The sequence below is a fragment of the Oryx dammah genome, unplaced genomic scaffold (genome assembly GCF_014754425.2).
Source record: "Oryx dammah isolate SB20612 unplaced genomic scaffold, SCBI_Odam_1.1 HiC_scaffold_11072, whole genome shotgun sequence".
Taxonomy (NCBI): domain Eukaryota; kingdom Metazoa; phylum Chordata; class Mammalia; order Artiodactyla; family Bovidae; genus Oryx; species Oryx dammah.
In genome coordinates this window covers 1864023-1885959 of record NW_024080466.1, presented here as the reverse complement: position 1 = coordinate 1885959, position 21937 = coordinate 1864023, and the positions used below count along the sequence as shown (strand labels likewise).

The 21937-nt window shown below is 41.4% G+C and overlaps 1 protein-coding gene and 1 long non-coding RNA gene across 2 annotated transcripts in view; one reads left to right on the top strand and one right to left on the bottom strand.

Moving 5' to 3' along the window:
- Positions 1 to 125: 125 nt before the first annotated feature.
- The window catches only part of LOC120860414 (collagen alpha-1(XII) chain-like), a 123526-nt gene continuing 101714 nt past the window's right edge, over positions 126 to 21937 (top strand). Inside the window, exons 1-10 of the mRNA XM_040236213.1 lie at positions 126 to 539; positions 3456 to 3563; positions 10603 to 10719; positions 12492 to 12635; positions 13073 to 13132; positions 15363 to 15626; positions 15813 to 15977; positions 17281 to 17454; positions 19552 to 19842; positions 20288 to 20890. Coding sequence (XP_040092147.1) covers positions 3491 to 3563; positions 10603 to 10719; positions 12492 to 12635; positions 13073 to 13132; positions 15363 to 15626; positions 15813 to 15977; positions 17281 to 17454; positions 19552 to 19842; positions 20288 to 20890 — 1891 coding nt within the window. The 5' untranslated portion in view covers positions 126 to 539; positions 3456 to 3490. The remainder of the gene's footprint in view (positions 540 to 3455; positions 3564 to 10602; positions 10720 to 12491; positions 12636 to 13072; positions 13133 to 15362; positions 15627 to 15812; positions 15978 to 17280; positions 17455 to 19551; positions 19843 to 20287; positions 20891 to 21937) is intronic.
- LOC120860415 lies at positions 2710 to 3893 on the bottom strand. Its single transcript, XR_005720319.1, has 2 exons — positions 3633 to 3893; positions 2710 to 2939 (listed from the first exon to the last, which is right to left on the bottom strand). It is a non-coding gene; the product is annotated as an uncharacterized LOC120860415 (long non-coding RNA).

Genomic DNA, 21937 nt, shown 5'->3' with positions numbered 1-21937 from the left:
TCCCTGCTTCCTCCGCTTCGCCCCTGCCCCCTCCCCTTCTCCCCTCCCCTCCGGGGCACTGCTACTACGGCGATCGCCACCTCACGCCGAAGGAATGCTCGAAGTATGCACACGTTCCCAAAAGTAGACCTCCTTCACCGCCCGAGGAGCATACATCACCCCGTGGCAGCCGTCCACCTTCTCAGGCGTTTCGTAACCGAGTAAACTGAGAGCTGGGAACAGCCCTCTATTAAGGAGCCCGCGGCGCGGAGCCTCTTCCCACTCGACCGCGGCGAGCCGACCCAGACGCGTCCGCGCGCCGGCAGCTGCGGTCCCGGGCCGCCTCCGCCTGTCCGGCCGCGCTCGCCGCTCCGCCCGGGCTCCACCGCCTCCGGCTCCCCGGTGGCCCTGCGGCCGCTCCACCTCTCCGCGGCCGCCAGGTGCGCCCGGAGCGCAGCGCCGACCGCCCGGGCGTGCGCGGGGGGGTCACACCGAGCGCCGGCTTCCGCGACGCCGGGAAGCCTCTGTCGCCGCCGCTACCTCGGTCACCACCGCCTCAGGTCGGTCTGGCTGCTAGCCTCCCCTCCTCGCCTCGTCCCTTCCAAAGATACCTGGGGAAACTCGCTTGGAGCCCCTTCCTCGCTCGGCTCCGAGCCATTCAGGAGCGCGAGCGGGGGCCGTTGGAACGTGCGCCTGGGCTACTCGGAGATTTTTTGGGTTCATGTGTAACATGAAGGGGGAAAGAAACGTAGTTTTATTCTCAAGAGAGGATGCCGGGCGGCTGTGCGTGAGTAAAGCACCCCTCACTGTTCCAGCTGGAGGAGGCGTTTCGCCTATAGACGCGTGGTTGAAATTGACGAGGGGTGCGCGGGTCCTGGAGCCGCTGGCCTCGCGGCTGCCGGCGCGCAGGAAAGCTGACGCCCGGGGCGGAATTCTTTAGAGGGCCCGCCGACCCTTCGTCGAGGCTGCGCTGGTGCGTTTGGCATCTGGAGACAGATTCCCGGGCTGGTGTTCTAGCTCCTTCCTCCGCGTTTCAAAGCATCCCGCCGTTGGGGGTGGGTGGGGGTTAGTTCAGCTCTCGGGGACTTGGCTTTGGCCCGACGTTACCCAGCTTCTCCCCCAGGCTAGACGGGGTGGCCCTCCTCAGGGTCGTGGAACCTTTGCGCGAGTTTCCATCCTCTATCCTCGACAGTGTAGGAGTCGCAGAGGGTTTTAAGGAGCGGGGAGTGTAGCCAGGGAGCAGAAGAGGTACACCGCATCAGGCACCCTTAGGGGCCGCAGGTGGTCCTTGCGGGGCTTGCCGGGGACCCCTTTCCCTTTTCCTCAACCCGGATTCTGTGGCCTTCTAAAGCGTTCTGGCGCGCCGGGGAGGGATGGGGCAAGAAAGGAAATGGGCGCTAAACTTGGTGGTCCTTGGGTAACTAATGTCAAGGATTCAGTGGGTTAGGTCGGCGGTAGGTGACGCGCAGGAAATCTGGAGGGACCCCTCGGGGTGGGGGTGGGGATGCAATTGCCTTTTTAAACTTGGCAATAATTGGGCTCTTCCAGCGGAGTAGGGGGAAGGAACTAGTTGGCCCAAGGAGATGAATCCAAGTTTCCAGCCCCCCGCCCCCGCCCGCCCGACTCGTTTTCATTCATGAGTATGTGAAATGGCCCCGCTGCCACGTAGGGGCGGCCGATTTCAGACTTTTTGTGTCTGAGAATGCTCAATGAAGTGTTGCTAAACAATCAGATAAATGTTTGGGCTGAAAGGAGAGAGAACTTTTCTTTTCTTTCTTTCTTCTTTTTTTTTAAAACATGGGTGTAATGCCTGGCTGGCTGGATGAACTGACTTTATGTTCAGATACCGCGACGAGATAGGATCCATTGTGCCGCTGAGTTAAGACAGCCGATAAGTGGCGCTCTAGATCCACGATAGCCCTGCCACAACTTTTACAGCGAGTTCAGCGGTTTTAAAAAATCTGCACACAGTTTGTCGGTGGGTCGATTGTCAGCCTTTAACTTTTCTCGAGCACGTCTGCCAACTGAGTTGGAAATTATTATAGCGAAGTTAAGGCCAAATGATGGGAACAATGGACCGGTCTCACCTCTTGCCTTTTACTGATGTAGAAGAGGGTTAGACATGTCAAACAGTTAAGTAGGAAGAAAGAAATTGCTAGAGTCCTTGGATCTCCAGAGCAGCGGGAAAATTTTAATCTTGGCTTATAAAAAGGAGCTCCGGGCACTCTGGCAAGCCTGTTCATCAGACATTTAAAATGCAATTTACACTCGGGCCCAGGAAAGCTGCCCTGATACATCATGCCAATAATTTGGAAAGACACGGTTGGAGCTTGTCAGTTTCTTTTCTCAAAGAGGGCTCAACCTTTGGCTCCTTTTTGGGTTCCCAAGCATGACTTCGTTTTTCAAGAGGCCTGGTCTGTTGCCTTACAATAATTTATGTGTCTCAGAATCAACTCTCTTTTTATGTTTGCCTCTGGCAGTCTCCCACTTGTAAACTCATCGCTAGTAGCTTTTGTTCCTGAGTTGGACCTTAGAATAGTTTAGATTTCCTTCTACCAACATGGATTAGGCACCTACTTACTATGTGTTACTTGCCACAAAAGGTGAATAAGTTTCCTTGTCTTGAAGGAATTAATAGCCTAATTACAGAATCCGGAAAAATCAGAGTAGGATATATTCTCCTCTGGATCATGTGAACCTGTAATCTTCTGGAATAAATGAACAGTTAAGTGAGAAGAGTAATTATTACTGAGAATTTTATTAAAAAAATCTTGGGAAAACAGACAAGAGTGCTTTGTTCCTTCTATTGCCTTTCCCTTTTTATTATGTATTTCAGAGTTGTTTTTTCCTCATCTTGAGTGAAAGATTTATCAGATGTGAAGACAACACAGCTAGCAGGAGGGTCAAGTTTCTCTTGGGCTGTACATGTTTCTGTATAATCCATTTCAGACCTTCAAGGGCTGCATATTTGTAGGCAGAACAAAATGAAGAAAAAAAGAGAGTAAAAGAGGTTTATTATACTTTTCCAAATTACCCTGAGACCACTAAAGTACAGTTAGCTAAAGAGTTCCGCAGCTAGGGAAAAAAAAAAACCTGGCCAAATAAAAACCCCAGCTGGAAGAGACATTTAGTTGACTTAGGGATAAGATGATCTCTGAATTAGCCATCACCCAGGCAGGATGAAGTCATGTGGGGCCTGGTAAGGCCCTTCACCGGGGATGCTAAGCAGGTCCGGCCTCCAGGCAAACAGGACCCTCTTTAAACTTCAACTCTCTCTCAGTGCCCTGATTGAACTGCTGCAGACGAACTTGACTTCTTCCACTGCTCCACAATAGGGCCCATTCTTTGCCCGGCTGGGCCCGGTGGTTATTAAGGCAGAGCGGGTCGGGTCCTGGCCCGGGTCCAGGCTCCAGTTCTAACCTGGTTCCAGGCCCGCCCGGACCCGGTTCTGATGCGGTCACTGTTTCCTCCGGCAGATCCCTTCATGTGGCTGTGAGCCCCGAGGCGGAGCATGCGGACCAGGCTTCCCCCAGCGCTCGCCGCCCTGGGCGCGGCCCTGCTCCTGTCTTCCATCGAGGCGGAAGGTAAAAGGCTTTTCCCTCCTTCTCCCCGTGACAAGGTAGAAGTCTAGAAAGGAAAGAAGAAAAGCGAACCTTTCTTGCCACTGTTGCTCTATCTGTTTCCCCTGCACTTCGTGTGTTTTCTCCCGGGGTTTCTCTGCTGCTGAGAAACGCCGCCTTCTCTGAGGTTCGTGCACCTCCCAGCTCTCAGGCCCAGCTCTTTCCCGTCTTCCGCTTCCTCTGTTCCGCACAGTGCTGTGTGCTCTCCTTGCGCTTGTCTCTGCGGTGTGCTGTCCGCACCGCCACCGCCGCTGCCGCCTTCGGAGCGAGGACCAGCCGTCCGGGAGGGGGCGACGGCTGCACCCGGCTCCACGGACCGGACGCCCCGAGGGTGGTACCCAGGAGCCCCGGAGCGCCCGGCGCGCTCGCTCGTGCGCCTGGCTGGGGGAGCCCCTGGCTCGGGGCCGCGGCCTCGGTGACAGCACCAAATAAAAGACTCCAACAGCGCCGGCTCTGCGCCTCTGTGTGTTTTGTGGGGAGCCCGGTGGGCGAGGCGGGCGGTGCGGGCACGTGAGCAGCCAGATCGCCCCGGGAGTGGGTGGTCGGTAGCGATCCGGGACCCGGGGTGTGTTGGCAGTGGCAGGGTTGGTGGGGGTGGGGTGGCTGCTGTCCCTGTTTGGTTCGCTGCGCCCCGGGACGCCTGGCCCAAGCCCAGACCCAGCCCCTCGCGCACAGGTTGGGTCTGGGCCGAGGTTCTTAACCCAGGGAGCTGGTGGGAGCCTGGCAATCCCGGCATCACCTCCCCCAACCCTTCTTCTCTCAGCATCATCCCTGGGCGCTGAGTCTTCTGAGCCTCAGAGATGGGCTCAGGGCCCAAGGGTCTGGAAAAACTCTATAGGCTCCACCCCTTAGAAAATGAGGGACTTTTGCTAGGTTTTCAACCTTATTTCATTCTTACTGTTGTGTGCATTTGATGCCTTCATTTGTCAGGATTGGTGGAACAAGCCCTTTCTGGATGTTAACCCAGTAGGGGCTCCTGTTATCATGGGAGATCTAACACACTAGATTTATTGTTCTGCAAGGTAAATGGGGTACTACCGTAAGAGACAACTTAAAAATATGCGCTCTCTCTCTCTCTCTCTCTCTCTCTTTTTTCCAGTAAAGAAATGCTCCTGATGGAGTTAAGGGAGAAAAGCAATATTTCTGGGTGGGGCAGTGTCGAAGTTGGGGGTGGGGTTCAGAGGGTGAGGCTTATTTAGAGGTTGTGGTGAAGTAGAAGGGTTTCAAGACCCTTCAGATTTTCAAAAAACTTTCTGTTGTGTTCGATTCTCTGGTTCAAGACCGCAAGTACAAAAAATTAAGATTAGGAAAGGCAGAGTCTTCAAAATGTACAGCATGTTCATAAAAGTAAGGGAAACTTGCTGGTTCTGCTTATCTGATGAATACTTCATGAATGTAGAGGCTTTTCAGAGTGGCCTCTGTGAAGTAATATTCAGATGAGAGTGCTTTTAATGTTCTTTTCTATGTCGTTATTAGGAAGGAATTTCACTGGAGGAACTTCTGGAAGCCCCACTCAAGATATTTTTAGATAATTCACTAAAGTGGCCTATTTATTGCTCATTAAGAAAATAGTTATTTGAAAATCAGAGAGAGTTGTGAATTCTTAGGACAAGCATTGGATTGGAAATGATATAAGTGGAAAAAAATCAGTTCTCAATTGGATAATAGATAGTTAGCAAAGTGCAGTTGAAAAGAACATTTTGCTATCTACATTACTGATTATTTCCGTATTTCTCATAATTTATCTTTTAAGTTTGTATTTATTTCCACATGGTATAGCTCTTTCTTTTGCTTTCTTAAGCTGTTTCTCTTTTTCTCTCTCACCCGCTTAGGTCAACATTTAATAACGATATTTTAATAAGATTTTTTATTTGAAGGGGACCTCATTCTCTGGTTTGGCACTGTCAAATAGAAATATATTGTGAGCCACAAATGCAAGCCACACATGCAACTTAAAATATTCTGACTGTGACATTAAAAAAGGAAAAAAGAAACAGGAGAACTTAGTCTTTGCAACATAGTTCACTTAATGTATCCACTGTGTTGCCATTTTAACATGTAATCAATATAAAAATTATTAGTGAGATAGTTTGCATTTTTTGTATTTAGTCTTTGAAACTGGGTGTGTGTTTTACACTTGCAGTGCAGTTCATCCAGACTGGCCACATTTCAAGTGCTTGATAGCCACATGTGGCTTGTGGCTCCAGTGCTGGACAGGACTGGTCCAGTGTTAATTACCAACTAAGTGGCCCCAGGAGGCTGGGAAGGGCTAACAAAATTTGTAGCCAAGGCGTTTCTGGGGACAATGGGCTGCAAACAGAAGTTCTCTGAATCATTTCTGTTGATACATTTCAAAACTTCAACTGGCAGCCCTGCTTCTTGAGATGTCATTTTGACCTCAATTCTAAAGTAGCCATTGTAACTTTTCTTTCCCTTTCCAACTTGTACTGTTGTCTTCATACTATTTTCCAGTCAATTTCTACTTAATTTTTTTTATGTGTGGAAAGTTCCATACCTTTAATTTAAAGATTTTGGCATTCACTTTTTGCATTTCTCCTTTTTTTAAAATATAGGGAGTACCACCTTTGTCATGTTATTTGATTCTACGTACTTATACAAGAAACTTTATTTTTCATAGTTAGTATTTTCTCCTGTAGAAAAAAAAAGTGAAATGATTTTTCTTTTATTTATTTATTTTTGATTTTTTCTTTTAATAACTTTTAGCTGCAGCATAGACTTTATTAACCTTATAACTTGGCCAGCTCTCTGTAAGATCTAAAATGTGTGAGTTATTTTTGGTTCCTATATCATACTGTACATTAATTACCATTTTGGTGGATTCATGTCAATGTATGGCAAAACCAATACAGAATTGTAGAGTAAAATAAACAATAAATAAATTTAAAAAAAAGAAAATTTAACACTTAACATTTAAAGGTCAATGGCCAGTGTTCCCTGAGAATTAGACACCTTTCTAATTAATCTAAATTTGAGGTGATCGTATGTTTTATGAAAAACAGTTGTAATTTTAGTAACTCTGATTTGTAGTTCATAATATATAATGAAATATTGGATATTTTTAATTCATAACTGAGTAGAGGCTATAAGCTTTAATTATCTTGTGTCTAAGTTTAAGAGGCAAGTTAATGCATATTTCTATAATCCTGTGTCTAACTTGCAACAGAAATTTCAAACTAGATGGGAATGTATAATTATCTATTCTAGTTTTCTCATTCTCCAAATGAGAAAATGAGGACCAGAGAGGCTGAATGACTCAGTTAACGAACGTGATGCCTGGGGGCAAGGCATAGGCAAGACCCAGGTCTTCTAGTCGAGGGCTGTGCTAGTTTGTACCCATGGCGCTGGTTTCCTGCTTGGCAATGGGTCAACCCAGTCAGTCTAATGAACGAATGCATTTTGTAATCTGCACAGAATAATTTATTACTTGTCTGAAACATGAACTTTTCAACTGCTTATTTTTGGTATCTTATAAACACAAATGAAATAAATATCTATATCATGGCAAAGGTCATTTAATTTATACTAGCTTTGGACAGAAAATAAAAATTAGTGCCTACTGAATATAGTCAAACTACACCTTGCTCGCTTCTAAAAGTTTCTGCCATTAAGGTAGTACCCTTCTCAGTATTGCTATCACAAAAATTAGACTCAAGGTCTTACTGGTTCATCAAGATGATATTTTAGCAGTTTGTTCTTGGTTTTCCTTATCTTTCATACACTTCATACACGTAACCAAATCTTATTAAACTAATCTCCTCCCACCTGTCCATCCATCCTTGCACTGTTGTTAAACTCTTGGACATATCTTCCTTTTGAGTGCCATAATGAATAACAATGTTTTGTAAAAACTATATATCAAGATAGACACTTTGGTTTTAAAAGTGCTTAAACAAGTTGTAAAGTTAATATACCAGACTTTATCTGTATCTGAATTGGAGATGTCTGAATAGCACATATTTATTGTTGATGGGGCATGAAATAAAGGTTTTTCAAAGAGTAAGTAAAATACTTATGTATATTTTAATAGCCAAATTCATATCAATATTGGTTCCTAAAGTTAATCTTTCATGCAAATATTTCTTATCTAATAAGCCAGTATGGTAGAAAACTGTATGCTCTGGAGTCAGACTATGGGGCTCAAAGTTTTGCTGCTTATTTGCTACTGTGTTAACCCTTCTGAATTTCACTGATTCATCTGTGAATCAGATAATAAGGCCACTCTGCTGGGTGGTCATGAGAGGAGAGAGAGACAATATATAAAGTGACCAACTCTGCCTGTCATAGAAAAGACACTCAGCAAAAGCTAGCTATTATTATCATGGCTAAAAAGTCCTAAATCCTGCCAATTTATGTAAAAAGATATATCAGAATGTAGCTTTGATAGCATAGCCTTTTGATAACAAAGAACATTATTCATAAATATGAACTTAAACTGTTAGTGTTATGAATACTTAAAACTTCAGTTTCTTCACTATCAGTATTCAGTTTTATGAATATATTAATATACCTGATTGCTACCTTATTCATTTATAATTACACTTCTATTTATCTTCATTCTCGTTCATATTCTACACAACTATGACTGTTCGCAATCACAATCCCTATGTAGATAGTTTTATTATAACTATTCTGGCATCTGCATTCACTGTTTATAATGATGCAAAGGCAGTTGTGAATTACTTTTATATAAAATAGAAGACTTTTGAAGTTAATGAAAATATATTTTGCATTGATTCAAGTCAACAGGGGTCCACACTCACACCTGCTTTATTATGTTTTTTTCATGAAAAAACAAACAAACAAAGTACATAGAATGGCAAGCCTAAAAGATTTTGCAAGTGGTAAAAGTGGCAAGAAGAAAAGTGCAAAGGGCTGTCTGTTGTACACATGCTGGTCAACCGTCCTTTATTACTTTGGATCCCCAAGTACCACATCTGAGTTTCTGTGAACACCTTAAAATCCAATTGTTAAAGACTTTTCCCAACAGTCAATTTTTCAGTTTTTCTGGAATCCTGGTCATTTGGAAATCAACAAGGTGGGCTGCTGCTGCCCTTCAGCAGTTTTAACCTAGTGTCTGCTGCTTCAGGTCAATTTCCTTGCAAGGTTGGTGGTACTGTTTTTCCATGTACTGATTTTTCAAAAGCATGCTCAGGCCAGTTGCGTCTGCCTTTGCATTAAATTTGTCCTGAGCCATTGCTACTGAAATAATATTTTATAATGATATTCTTAATACCTATTGTCCTATTAACATCTGTTGCATGCTTGTTATACTAAGTGATGGCTACCGGGAAACCTCGCAATACGGTTACAGACAGCAGAATGTTGAATAATTAAACTATGCATGTAGATTAATAGTCTAATCTCACTGCCTGTGTATGGATAGTAGGAAAATAACATCCATTCCATTACTAGTGTATACAGTAGAAATAAAAAGCCATCTCCTACAGTTGGAAACAGCAGTTCCTTAAAGCAAATGTTTGCTTAATTTGTATAATTTCCATTAAAATGTGCTATTAATATTACATAAATCCCTAACCCCAGTTAAATTCTATGACTCATGTCTCCAAGCTACTACTACAGTTCAATTGACTTTTAGGAAAACCTAAAAGGAGATTGTAATCTCTCAAAACAGAAAATTCTGACTCACAAGGAATACGTTCACTCTTAAAACGCAGAAGAATATGGCAGAAAGTCATTTTATTGTGTTGACCTGCTTGAGAGTAATCATTTTGATGCATCGCCCATGCACTGACAGTGAGTCAGCACAATGCTACATGGTGAGGCATGAACCCTGCAGGGAGAATATCATTATAAAATACTTCTGGACCGTCTTTGTGTAATGACTACTGTACATGGAGGCTTTTGTTCACTGTGGGAGACTAAAAACCAGCCAACATTTCATTGACACGTGCATGATGCTGAACAGTTTTGTATGTAAACTGTTGCTTTCTGTACTTTTCAATTATTCCTGTCATTGACTTCTCCAAGATTTATACGGTCATGTCTTCAGATTGCTTTACTAGTTTCTTTAAGTTCTGTAAATAAATGTCCATAAATATACATTGATGTTGTCTTTTCATAATTAACCATTGTTTTTGTAAAAGGACCATACTGGCATTTTAACTTAAAATGCCACTTCTAGTATGGAATATACCTGCTGCAAAGGAAAATAAGTGTTGGTTTACACCTTGCAAACATACAGAAAACTGGTGTAAACAGGCAGAATATTAATTTTATAAACACCTGTATATCATTCTTATATATTTATAAATGATTGACATCCCTTATGACTATTTTTGAGTATTGGTCTATTTGAATACAAATATACATTTAAATGTATATTTCCTTGTGAAACGCAACAGTGCTAAATTTCCCAACAGTGTTTCTTCCTTTTTATTAAAATGCATTTCTCATCTCTGCCACAGAATGAGAATTATCAAACAAAAATTAATAACAAGGCAATGATGCAGAGAATGAACCAAAATATCATTGATTCTTTCCATATTATGAAAAAAAAAAGTATTTCGTCAGTGTTCTAACTTAACTTCTGTGGTTGTGAGCAGGTTGTGATTTGGCATGCTTATTCAAAATGCACTCAGCATGTATTGAAATTTCCTTAATTGTTATGTGAATTGTTTGCATATGTGGTTATTATATGTGATTTCATTGTACCTGTATGTACTTGTATCCAAATTTGTTTCTATTATGCTTGATTTTGCTGGCCATTCTTGGATGACCTAGCAACTCAAGAATCCAAAGCGTTTTGTGCTGTCTTCTGTAATATGTATACTCTCTGATGTTTTGTCATACCGTGTCAGCTTTTAATTTTATTCTTGTCCAACAAGATATCTTTTATATTTGTTGGAAACAAATTTATGCAAAGACAATTTTAGCAAGCTTTGCTCAACACAATTCTTTATTAATTAAATTGACCATTTTGTGACATTGGAAAATGTAATATACCAACTCTCTCTTTTTGCAGTTGAACCTCCTTCAGACTTGAATTTTAAAATTATAGATGAAAATACTGTTCATATGTCATGGGCAATACCACCTGATCCAATTGTGGGTTTCAAAATAACAGTGGACCCTACAACGGGTAAGTTTTGGGATGTTGGGGTTTTCGGACAGACATCCAAGATGATATAATCTGATCCTTCCCCCACCTTCTGCTTCATTATGAGGAAGGCAAGATTTAGAAAACCAGAGGGGTTTACCTAATGTCACAAGATATTTGGTGGACTCAGGTCTCCAGATTTCCAGCTCAGAACCCACTATTATATTTTTATAGTGTTAGCTTTATTATTTGCTGTGTAAAGCTGTTAGACTTTATCCCCTGATCAGAATATTGCTGGTAATCTTTGATTTTATAAAATAGAACGATCACTGCTTGACATTCTTCTTGAATCACTTAATCTGTCCAACACTTCAAGTGACAAGTAATGAAGTGAGGTGTTACACTTTGCCCAGTGTCCTGCGTACTTCAGTGCTCAGGACACAGTCTTCTGGGATCGTGGTGAGCTGCCATGATGGAAGACAAGGATTTACTGGGTAAATTCTGTATCCTAAGGCTAAGAGTCAGTATCCTTGATGTTGTTTTGAGTAGGGAGAACCAATCTCTCTTGACCAACTTTTATTTCTAACATGGAATGGGAATAAAACCATTTTTATGAGCACTGGCCAAGTGGTAGGCAGGGGTCTTGATTGGCTGATAGAAGAGATAGATAATGTCAACATAACTTATCACCAGAGCTGTGTTTGCATACTTATGGCCTTTAAAAATGCCAGTGATTTTAAATGCTGATTTATCAGGGGATTGAGAAACTGTTATCTGTTTTCAATATGATCCAAGAGCTTAAAGAGGGATCAGGCGTTTACTTTTTCTTCCTTGAATCTTCTCTTCCCAAATATATTTGCAGTTAACTGTTTCATTGATTCCAAAGCCAAAAAGCAGTTGAAAAAGAGTTCATCTGGTTTCCAGGTGTTGGAAATGACTGACTGTAGAAACGAACATGGGACCATCCATACCCGCAGAGCCCTGGGGTCTTATTTTCCCATGGTGGGCCCTGGTTGGTTCTGCAATGCTCCACATATTAACCTGGAGCATTTCTCAGGGTTCTGTCATACTTGTTGCTTTTCTTGATTATGTTTTGATGAAAATTAATATGGTTAAGAATTTGAAAAGTCATTAGTCTCTAACAACTACTGTTTCCTGTTGAATTGAGCATTAACGTAATCTAAAAGGAAATACATAATTGTCAGCATGTAAGGAAATGCTCAGTACACTGTACTTTGAAATATTTGATAGTTAAGTCAGATCAGAGGACCATGGTTACCCTTTAGAGTATGCCTCACCCCTCACTGAAATATGGAGGATACACCTCTCCTATAAAAGTGAATGCTGTTTCCCAGTAGACATTCATTCTAGCCAATGGGGTTTGTTGTCTTTGAGTTGATTTTTAGCCCTTCATTTTCTTTTGGTACTCTCCGATACATAATTTAAAATTAAATTATTTTCTGCTTTATATTTCACTTATAAAAATTTTGTTATCTACCATTAGTATTCAAACACCATGAAAGATTGTTTTCGATATTCTGTTATATCTTTAATCTAGAGGCATACTTGAGTCCTCAAACAAATATGGAATATGATTGTAACAGGTAAAGGCAATGCCAGTTCATTTATTGAATTTCTAGAGTTCAAAGTGTTAGTTTTGGAGGACAGTAAAAAAAATAATGCTTGGGTATTCTGAGAAAAATGTGTATTTTGAATTTTCAGGTTTGAGTATATCTGGGAATTACATTATATTGTATTATGTTATATGTGAAAAAAGTTTTGTTGCATTGATATTTTCCTTTCTATATTTCCAGATGGGCCCACTAAAGAATTTACCCTTTCAGCTAGTACCACTGAAACTTTATTAACAGAGCTTATACCTGAAATAGAGTATGTGGTGACAATCACTTCATATGATGAAGTAGAAGAAAGTGTACCAGTTATAGGCCAATTAACAAGTAAGCACACATATAAAGTACTTTTATACCTTATATTTTGCAGAAGGTTTCTCCAACTTTCAAATTTAATTTGTTATTATGCAGAGTTAATTTACATCAGCACTAAATATTCTTGCTCTGATCCTAGTTATTAGTAGATGTGAATAATTTACTCACATTTATAAGCTTGGACTCTGCAAGCAGCAGGAATGTTATGAATGAAAACTATTAAAAAGCATTAGACTTTGCCAAGCTACAGAGTTAATATCTTTTTCTGAAATATATCTAAAGCCTCGCTGAAAATAATTTATTTGCAAGGGAATGCTTATTTGGCCGTATTCTCTGACAAGCTGGGAATTCACCGGAAAGACAATGGTGGAAGACAAAATACTTATTTTCTTCTTAGGAAGTATTTGTATGGGTTCATTTCCCCTTGTAATAATCAAGTTTTGACTCAGTTCAAACAGGTGGCCCGACAAAGCCAGGGGAGAAGAAACCCGGAAAAACAGAGATGCAAAGTAAGCATTTTCCTTAATGTTTGTATGTGGTTTTGCAGAAGTAAGTTATAAATGTAATATATAAAGGAGATGTTCCAATTGGATCCATAGTTTGATCTCACTCCTATATTAATTTCTATAAGGTTTATCCACAAGTAGAGGCAGTGTAATAGTAATGTATGCCTAAGTGCTTATAACACCTACGTTACTTTCTAACCATTCTAGGTACTCAATATCCTTTTTACTGGGGGTGTATTAAATTTGTGTATGTTCAGGTTTCCCTGCAGTATTCTGGCAGTAGGTGAAAAACAAAACTCATCACTGGACTTAAATTGTAGAAACAGATGGTAGCTTAGGGACACGTGGGAAATAGAAGGCTGGACCACAAGGGAGATGTCCTCGTGGTGTCTTTAGCAATTCCATTTCCATGAAAATCGCTCTATATATTCTGGTCATCTCTAGGGTGTTTACATGGGCTTACTTGGTGTGACTGTAAACATTTCTAGAGTCTCTGTAGGATGTCTCTGATGAATTGATGCATTTGTAATCAAATGAAAGCAATTTTATGGTCTGGTTTTGTGGTTTCTAGGCCCTTTTTGTCCTACACTGCTTTGACTTACTGGGATGAAGCCTTAAGTGGTTGGACTTCTAATTTTGCCACCTTATAAATGGGATTTATGACTCAGGAGAACAATAAAAATATTGTGAACACAAAGTTCCCTTTATCTGGAATTTTCCCCTCCAGATCACTGTTTATAATTCTTTCTAATGTCTAATAATCTGAAGTGAAGTTTATAGCATGCAGTTACAATGCAAATATTTTCCCTGAATCATTAATATTTATTCTAAAGCAAAGTATTATTCCAAACATTGACTTTCAATAGACTTATGTTGGCCCATTAAATAGTATGCAAAAATTATTTAGGCAGGCAACTTGTACTGGCTTGCAATTTTTTCCAGGACCCTTTCCTTCTTTTCTGAGCCAAATACTTCTCTTATTATCCACCAGCTGACTGCAGGGACAAAAATGCCTTCAGAAAATTCACTCAGCTTTGCCTTATGAACCTGTTTCCTACTCATCAGCTGACCACAGAGAGAAGAAAAAATATGTTTGATTACAAACACCAGTTGTTGTATTTTTGGGGATTTAAAGATACCACATGTGTTTTTACTTTTGAATTAAAATATTTTCCCTGCCTTTTCTTTAGTGAAAGTAGATTTAGTTGTGAAATTTAAATACATTGATGATTAGGACAAGATATTATGAGTATTTTGCATTATATTTATGATAGTTGTTACTTCTGTTAAGATTTCATTAACCCTCTGGACTAACCAGCTGCCAACTTTAGACCATTACATTGTAAAGTGCAGGAGAATGTTAAAAGATTTGCTTTTTTCTTCAGCTCTATTGCATTTGCTTAAATGGCACAGCAGTTGTTCTGTAATTTTAAAAAATATTTATTTGACTGCACCAGATCTTAGTTTGCGGCATGTGTGATCTAGTCCCTGGTCAGAGATGGAACCCAGGCCCCTGCACTGGTAATGCAGAGTCTTAGCCATTGGACTACCTGGGAAGTTCCTGTTTTGTATTTGTTGATCTAAAAGTACCCAGAATGAAAACACTTTGCTTATATTTCTTTTGTATGTCTCCTAGATATTTTATATAATTTTTACTTGGAGAAAAGAGTGAGGATATAGTTACAAAAATTGATAAGTCAATAGCACAAATGCTTGGGTCACAGGCTCTTGGAGAATCAGTCATATATCTTTTCATCTTGTCTTGTACACTGTCTTCTATGACAATTTAAAGACATAGTTGCAGAAATGCATCTTCATGAAGGTACTAAAAATACTTCTGTGTGCGTGTGTTAAGTTGCTTCAGTAGTGTCTGACTCTCTGTGACCCAAGGGACTGTAGCCTGCCAGACCAGGCAAGAACACTGAAGTGGGTTGCCATGCCCTCTTCCAGGGGATCTTCCCAACCCAGGGCTTGAACCTATGCCTCTTATGTTTCCTGCCTTGGCAGGCGGGTTCTTTACCACTAGCGCCATCTGGGAACCTGCCCGAAAATGTGTGCCAATAAAATTTTGTGTTCTTTTGTGCATGTCACTTGTGGGGGAAGAACGATATGAAATGTTCTAAAGAACAAAATGATTTTAGGAGCCAACATTTTTGCAATGTTAGTTTGTATTCCTTAATGCTAGATAGATTTAATAGTGTGTCATTTAAAAAACGTATCACATATATTTCAGAATGTTCTGTCAGTGCCTGGACCGATTTAGTTTTCCTTGTGGATGGCTCATGGAGTGTGGGAAGAAACAATTTCAAGTACATCTTAGACTTCATTGCTGCTCTCGTGTCTGCTTTTGACATTGGGGAGGAGAAGACAAGGGTTGGAGTTGTTCAGTACAGCTCTGACACCAGGACGGAATTTAACTTAAATCAGTACTACCAACAGGAAGAGCTGCTTGCTGCAATTAAAAAAATCCCATACAAAGGTGGCAACACAATGACAGGTATTTTTTTTTTTTTTAACAAATTTTGGTATTGTTTAAGGTAAATGAAGTGTCTGTTTGGGGAAAGGAATGATGGGTTGCACAAATGATCATATGTTAAATAATTTTGAAAGTAATCTTTTAGTTTTTGATTTTAGTAAAGTTGTATAGTGCGGAGTGACTGGACGTATCTCTTTTTCATTTCAGGGGAAGCCATTGATTACTTAATTAAAAATACCTTCACGGAATCTGCTGGGGCAAGAGTTGGCTTTCCCAAAGTGGCGATTATTATTACAGATGGCAAATCCCAGGATGAAGTGGAAATTCCAGCAAGAGAGCTTCGAAATATTGGGGTTGAAGTTTTCTCTTTGGGTAGGTGACGTTTGGTGAAGTGTTTTCCTTTAGAACCACTTTACTACTTCATGCTCAGAAGATGAAGGCTTGATTCCCCCAAAAGGATCCTTCCTCAAGGAAGGAAAGCAAGGTTTGCTGCACCTTATAGTGTGGTGTTACTCCAAATCATTTTGGAGTAAAATTTTGCTTGTCTATTTCTTTCATGTAGCTCCTCCCTTTTTTAAAAAAACTTTTTTATTGGTGTAGTTTCAGGTGAATAGTAAAGGGATTCAGCCATACATGTACATGTATCCATTCTCCTGCAAATTTCCCTTCCATCCAGTCTGCCATATAATCGAGCAGAGCTCCATGTTCCATACAGGAGGTCCCCATGTCCCCCCTTTCTAAAAAAGGCATTAGAGCTGCATATGTATTAAGTAAGGCAATATTCACATTCCTTGTCAACCCTCTGCTTTTCAAAGAATTCTGGGCCAGTGGTTCTCATAAAGGTACTCCTTGTATTATCATTAAGTGTTTTATATGTGTTTCCTCTATTATGTAACACTTGAAGAATTCAGGGAGCTCCAGCTCATTCAGGACTCTGGAAGAAAAAAGTATTATCTACACAGATGGCAGCAGGGACAAATGATGGCGTGGTTGGCATGAGAGCCTACTCTGTTCTACCAACCACTCAGTTGCCTCTGTGGCCACATTATGGGAAATGAGAAAATGTCATTCAACCGTTTTTGTCCTTTCAACAGTTGCACATTCGTTAGGAAACAAAGCAATTCAGTTTATGACTGAATAAGGATTTGAAAACGTCTTCACTTGGGAAAGACTAAGAAAGCAAAGAGCTTCCTTGATGTGACCCGTTTCCCTTTTCAAAGACCCTGTGTGTGTGTGTGTTAGTGGCCCAGTCGGGCCCTACTCTTTGTGACTCAGTGGACTGCAGCCCACCAGGCTCCTCTGACCACGGGATTCTGTGAGCAAGAATACTGCAGAGGGTTGTCATTCCCTTCTCCAGGGGACCTTCCCGACCCAGGATCGAACCTGCGTCTCCTGCATTGCAGGTGGATTCTTTAATGTTTGAGCCACTTTTGAAGGGAAGCCCCTTCAAATATCCTACTCCCATTTTTTAAACTTTATTTTGAATTGGGGTATTGCTGATTAACAATGTTGTGATAGTTTCAGGTGAATAGTAAAGGGATTCAACCATACACTTACGTGTAGCCATTCTCCCCCAAACTCCCCTTCCATCCAGGCTGCCATATAACATTGAGCAGAGTTCCATGTACCATACAGGAGGTCCCCATTGGTTATCCATGTCCCTTCTTTTTTAAAGGCATTAAAGCTGCAGATGCAAAAGAACTCAAACAAATTGCCTCCACACCTTCACTCAATCATGTTTTCAACGTGGCCAACTTCGATGCGATTGTGGATATTCAGAATGAGATTATCTCCCAGGTGTGCTCAGGTGTGGATGAACAGCTCGGTGAACTGGTCAGTGGAGAAGAAGGTGAGTGAATTGCTGGGCGCTCCCGTGCGTTCACCTTTTCCATTGTTTGAGAACATTTATGGTTTTACAGACGGGGACATTTAGCTTAGTACTCTGCAACTTAAACTCATCACAGCGCTGTTTCTGTTCAGTGGCAAAGAGTTTTCTGTCACCATAAACTGTGTAGTGTTTTCAAAGCTCTTAAGAATATTTCAAAGAGCAGTCAGTTTGATCCTCCCACTTTTGCGAAATGTTCCCATTTATCAGTAATTGCTTTTAAATACATGAGAGAGAGAAAAAAACATTTCGTAAACATCCCTTGGGGCGTTAAAAAAAATCACAGTTTCCATGATTGTTCTCCTCTCAGCCTGAGAATTGACAACTGCTTAAAGATAAGTTCTAAATAACTCCATCTTCAATCATGTAGAATCTTTCATCTCCAAACCCCAAGCATTTTGGCAGTGTTCATGGGCTGTAATTCAGTTTCAGAACTCCTTCTTATTACCTCATGGGCTCTGAATCTCTTTCTTTGTTTTACTGCCTAATGTCTGATTTTTTGCTCGGTACTGTTACAAAATCCACCCCCGTCTGACCTTCCCCTGGTCATCTTCTCTTACTCAGCCTTTTAAAACATTTGAGTTTTCACCCTCACTAGGGTGCATGTTCAAGGTTAGGCCAACTTTGGTTCTGCCCCTGTTCGCACTCTCCCTGGCAGGGGACACGGGCTTCATCCCAGGTGTCCACAGTCTTAACTTTGGGGTCTCCTCTCTGTTGCTGGCGATTGCCTGTGACTTCTGTCCCCTAGGCTGCCAGTTGGTGCGTCCATTCCTGTCCTCCCATTATTTCTCATTTCTTTAGGCATCACTTTTATGGACTGTGTCTGATAGCCTTTCAGAGAAGACAGTGAGTAACCTTGTGCATGTTTTATCATCCAGTGTCTCAGGCTGACTTACAGCAACGTAGAACCATATCTTCTGGGAAATAGATTCCATTGACAGATCCAAAACTTCAAAGATTTGGTCTGAAATAGCTTGAGATACTTTGTTATTAGCTAAGTACATGACTATGTTCTACATCGACTAAGGACACAACATTTTCAGATGATCAGTATTTGCTCATCAATCTGCATGTTGCACACCGTGGTCTCACCTCTGTTTGGTGGCATTCTGAACATAGCTGAGCTTTTTTCTTCTAAACCTTTGATGAAGTGGAAATACAATTATTTAAAATTATAAGAACCTGTCATTTAAGAACAGCCGACTTATCTTTCTTGGCATATTATAAAGTATCTTTAAAATATTATATTATTATGTTTAAAGTTTTATGAAAAGGGAAAAGATTATTTCTAAAGTATTGAGTAAGCCATTGATTTGGCAAATGTTTATCAAGTTCCTCCTTTGGTACCTGAATAAAGGCCATGACACGCAGGCGTGCTAAGCCGCTTCAGTTATGTCCAACTCTTTGTGACCCCATGGACTATAGCCCTCCAGGCTCCTCATGTCCATGGGATTCTCCAGGCAAGAATACTGGAGTGGGTTGTCCTGCCCTCCTCCAGGGTCAGGGCCCATGAATGTAATACCAAAACCAAAATGGAAAATTTTGGTCCCAGAAATGAATTAGGCATCTGATGTCCTATTATTAATTTTTTCAAGGATTTCTTTGCTCTAAACTTCTCATCTCCTGGATTAAAATTCTGGTACTGAATCTCTGGTTTGGTGGGTACAAGTGGAAGTGGGTGTCTGTGACTAGAAACTTTTTCTGATACATGCACGTGACGTGTGTGTGCTAAGTTGCTACAGTCGTGTCTGACTCTTTGCAACCCTATGGACTGTAGCCTGCCAGGCTGCTCTATCCATGGGATTCTCCAGGCAAGAATACTGGAGTGGGTTGCCATGCCCTCCTCCAGGGGATCTTCCCAACCCAGGGATAGAACCTGTGTCTCTTAAGATCCTGAGTTGGCAGGTGGATTCTTTTACTACTCCTGCCACTTGGGAAGCCCTTTTCCTGATATGATCATGATTAATTTGAATAAGGAAAACTGAGGTGTAACAGTAAAGACCTCATTAATGGGGTTGCATCTCACTGTTTTTAATCACTCTTCCGCTTGTTGTTTTGTAGTTGTTGACCCTCCTTCAAATTTGATTGCCACGGAAGTCTCGTCGAAATATGTTAAGCTAAGCTGGAGTCCATCTCCTAGCGCCGTGACTGGCTATAAAGTTCTCCTTATACCCATGACCACTGGAAGCCGACAGCATGCTCTGAGTGTGGGGCCTCAGACGACCACACTCAGCGTCCGTGACCTCTCAGCAGACACAGAATACCAGATCAGTGTTTCTGCCATGAAGGGATTGACATCCAGTGAACCTGTTTCAATAATGGAGAAGACTCAACCAATGAAAGTTCAAGTGGGTGAGTTAATAGGGTTTGAAATATGTGGAGGTCCATTTGATAGTATACCTTTCTGGTTCAGACTTACTTTTAAACAATACAGTTACGATGTTTCTTTTAAAGAAGCCTGCTTACTAAGAAAACCAGATGTCTTTGGCCCTCTATATGCATGGGTTCCATATCCACAGATTCAACCACCTGTGTTGTCTAACATTGGTTGAACCCGCAGATGTAGAAATCTGTGAATCTGGAGGGCCAACCTCCCTGTGCTGTTTTATAGAGTGGACTTGAGCATCCACAGAGTTTGGAATGGAAAAGGAGGTTCTGGAACCGCTCCCACCCCTAGGGTACAGAGAAACTGCTGTATTTATATTTTTATGATTAATTCATATTTGTTTATAAATTTGTTTATTTCATATGATTAACTGATGCTTGAACTTTAATGGGCTTTCTTTCTTTTTTACAGAATGCTCACGTGGTGTGGATATAAAAGCCGATATTGTGTTTTTGGTTGATGGTTCCTATAGCATTGGGATCGCAAACTTTGTTAAAGTTAGGGCCTTTTTGGAAGTTCTTGTAAAAAGTTTTGAGATTTCACCAAATAGGGTACAGATAAGTCTTGTCCAGTACAGCCGGGATCCTCATACTGAATTCACATTGAAAAAATTCACCAAAGTTGAAGATATAATTGAAGCAATAAACACTTTCCCCTACCGAGGAGGGTCTACCAATACTGGGAAAGCCATGACTTATGTCAGAGAGAAAATATTTGTGCCGAGCAAGGGTTCAAGAAGCAATGTCCCAAAGGTCATGATTCTTATCACAGATGGAAAATCTTCAGATGCTTTCAGAGACCCGGCTATAAAACTGAGGAATTCAGATGTTGAAATCTTTGCCGTTGGTGTGAAGGATGCTGTTCGCTCAGAGCTAGAAGCCATTGCCTCTCCTCCTGCCGAGACCCATGTGTTCACAGTGGAAGATTTTGATGCTTTTCAGAGGATATCATTTGAACTCACACAGTCTATCTGCCTTAGAATTGAGCAAGAGTTGGCAGCCATAAAGAAAAAAGGTGAGTAGGCTCTGTAAAGTAAAAGTTATCCCTTCATGAACAAAGCATTTTTGGTTCTAAAATAGAGGATAATCTGCTTTGTCAATTCTATTTGTAGGAAAAAGTAATTTTCCTGTATTATTGAAAACTACTGAGTTTAGCTCATTTACCTCTGAGACATGGCTTTCTCCTGCTATGGGTCAGATGTTTATCAGTGAAAAAGCTGTTTATCTTAAGCGTCATGCAGGACTGGGAACCAGCTTTGTCACTCCCATTTGTCCAATTAAATAACTGTGAATTGAGTGTCTGGAGGGCTGAGCTAGTTCCTTTGAATCAAAGGTAACTGGAGTATAGTCCTGGATCTTTGAATTCTTTTTCCTGGACCATTTTTGGGCATCAGTGATCGCAACTGAATTCCCTGTTCTCTTCTCTTCATTTGCTCAAATTCTGTTTTTCAACATTTGATTAAAAGTCCCATCTCTTGCATCAAGCTTCGTAACTGTTCTAGTGCTATAACGCTGATCACTTGTAGTCATTTGACATTCAAATAGACTACATTTTTGTTAATAACCTTGCACTCTCTTTTCACTCCAGTTTCATTGTATGTCCCCCAAGGAGAGGGAGTTTGCCTTAAACACTGTGTCTTCCTCTGATTTGGTTTAATAAATATTTTTTTGTTCAGTTAAGTCGCTCAGTCGTATCTGACTCTTGCGACCCCATGAATCGCAGCATGCCAGGCCTCCCTGTCCATCACCAACTCCTGGAGGTCACTCAGACTCACGTCCATCGAGTCCGTGATGCCATCCAGCCATCTCATCCTCTGTCGTCCCCTTCTCCTCCTGCTTCCAATCCCTCCCAGCATCAGAGTCTTTTCCAATGAGTCAACTCGTTGCATGAGGTGGGAGTTTCAGCTTTAGCATCATTCCTTCCAAAGAAATCCCAGGGCTGATCTCTTTCAGAATGGACTGGTTGGATGTCCTTGCAGTCCAAGGGACTCTCAAGAGTCTTCTCCAACACCACAGTTCAAAAGCATCAATTCTTCGTCACTCAGCCTTCTTCACAGTCCAA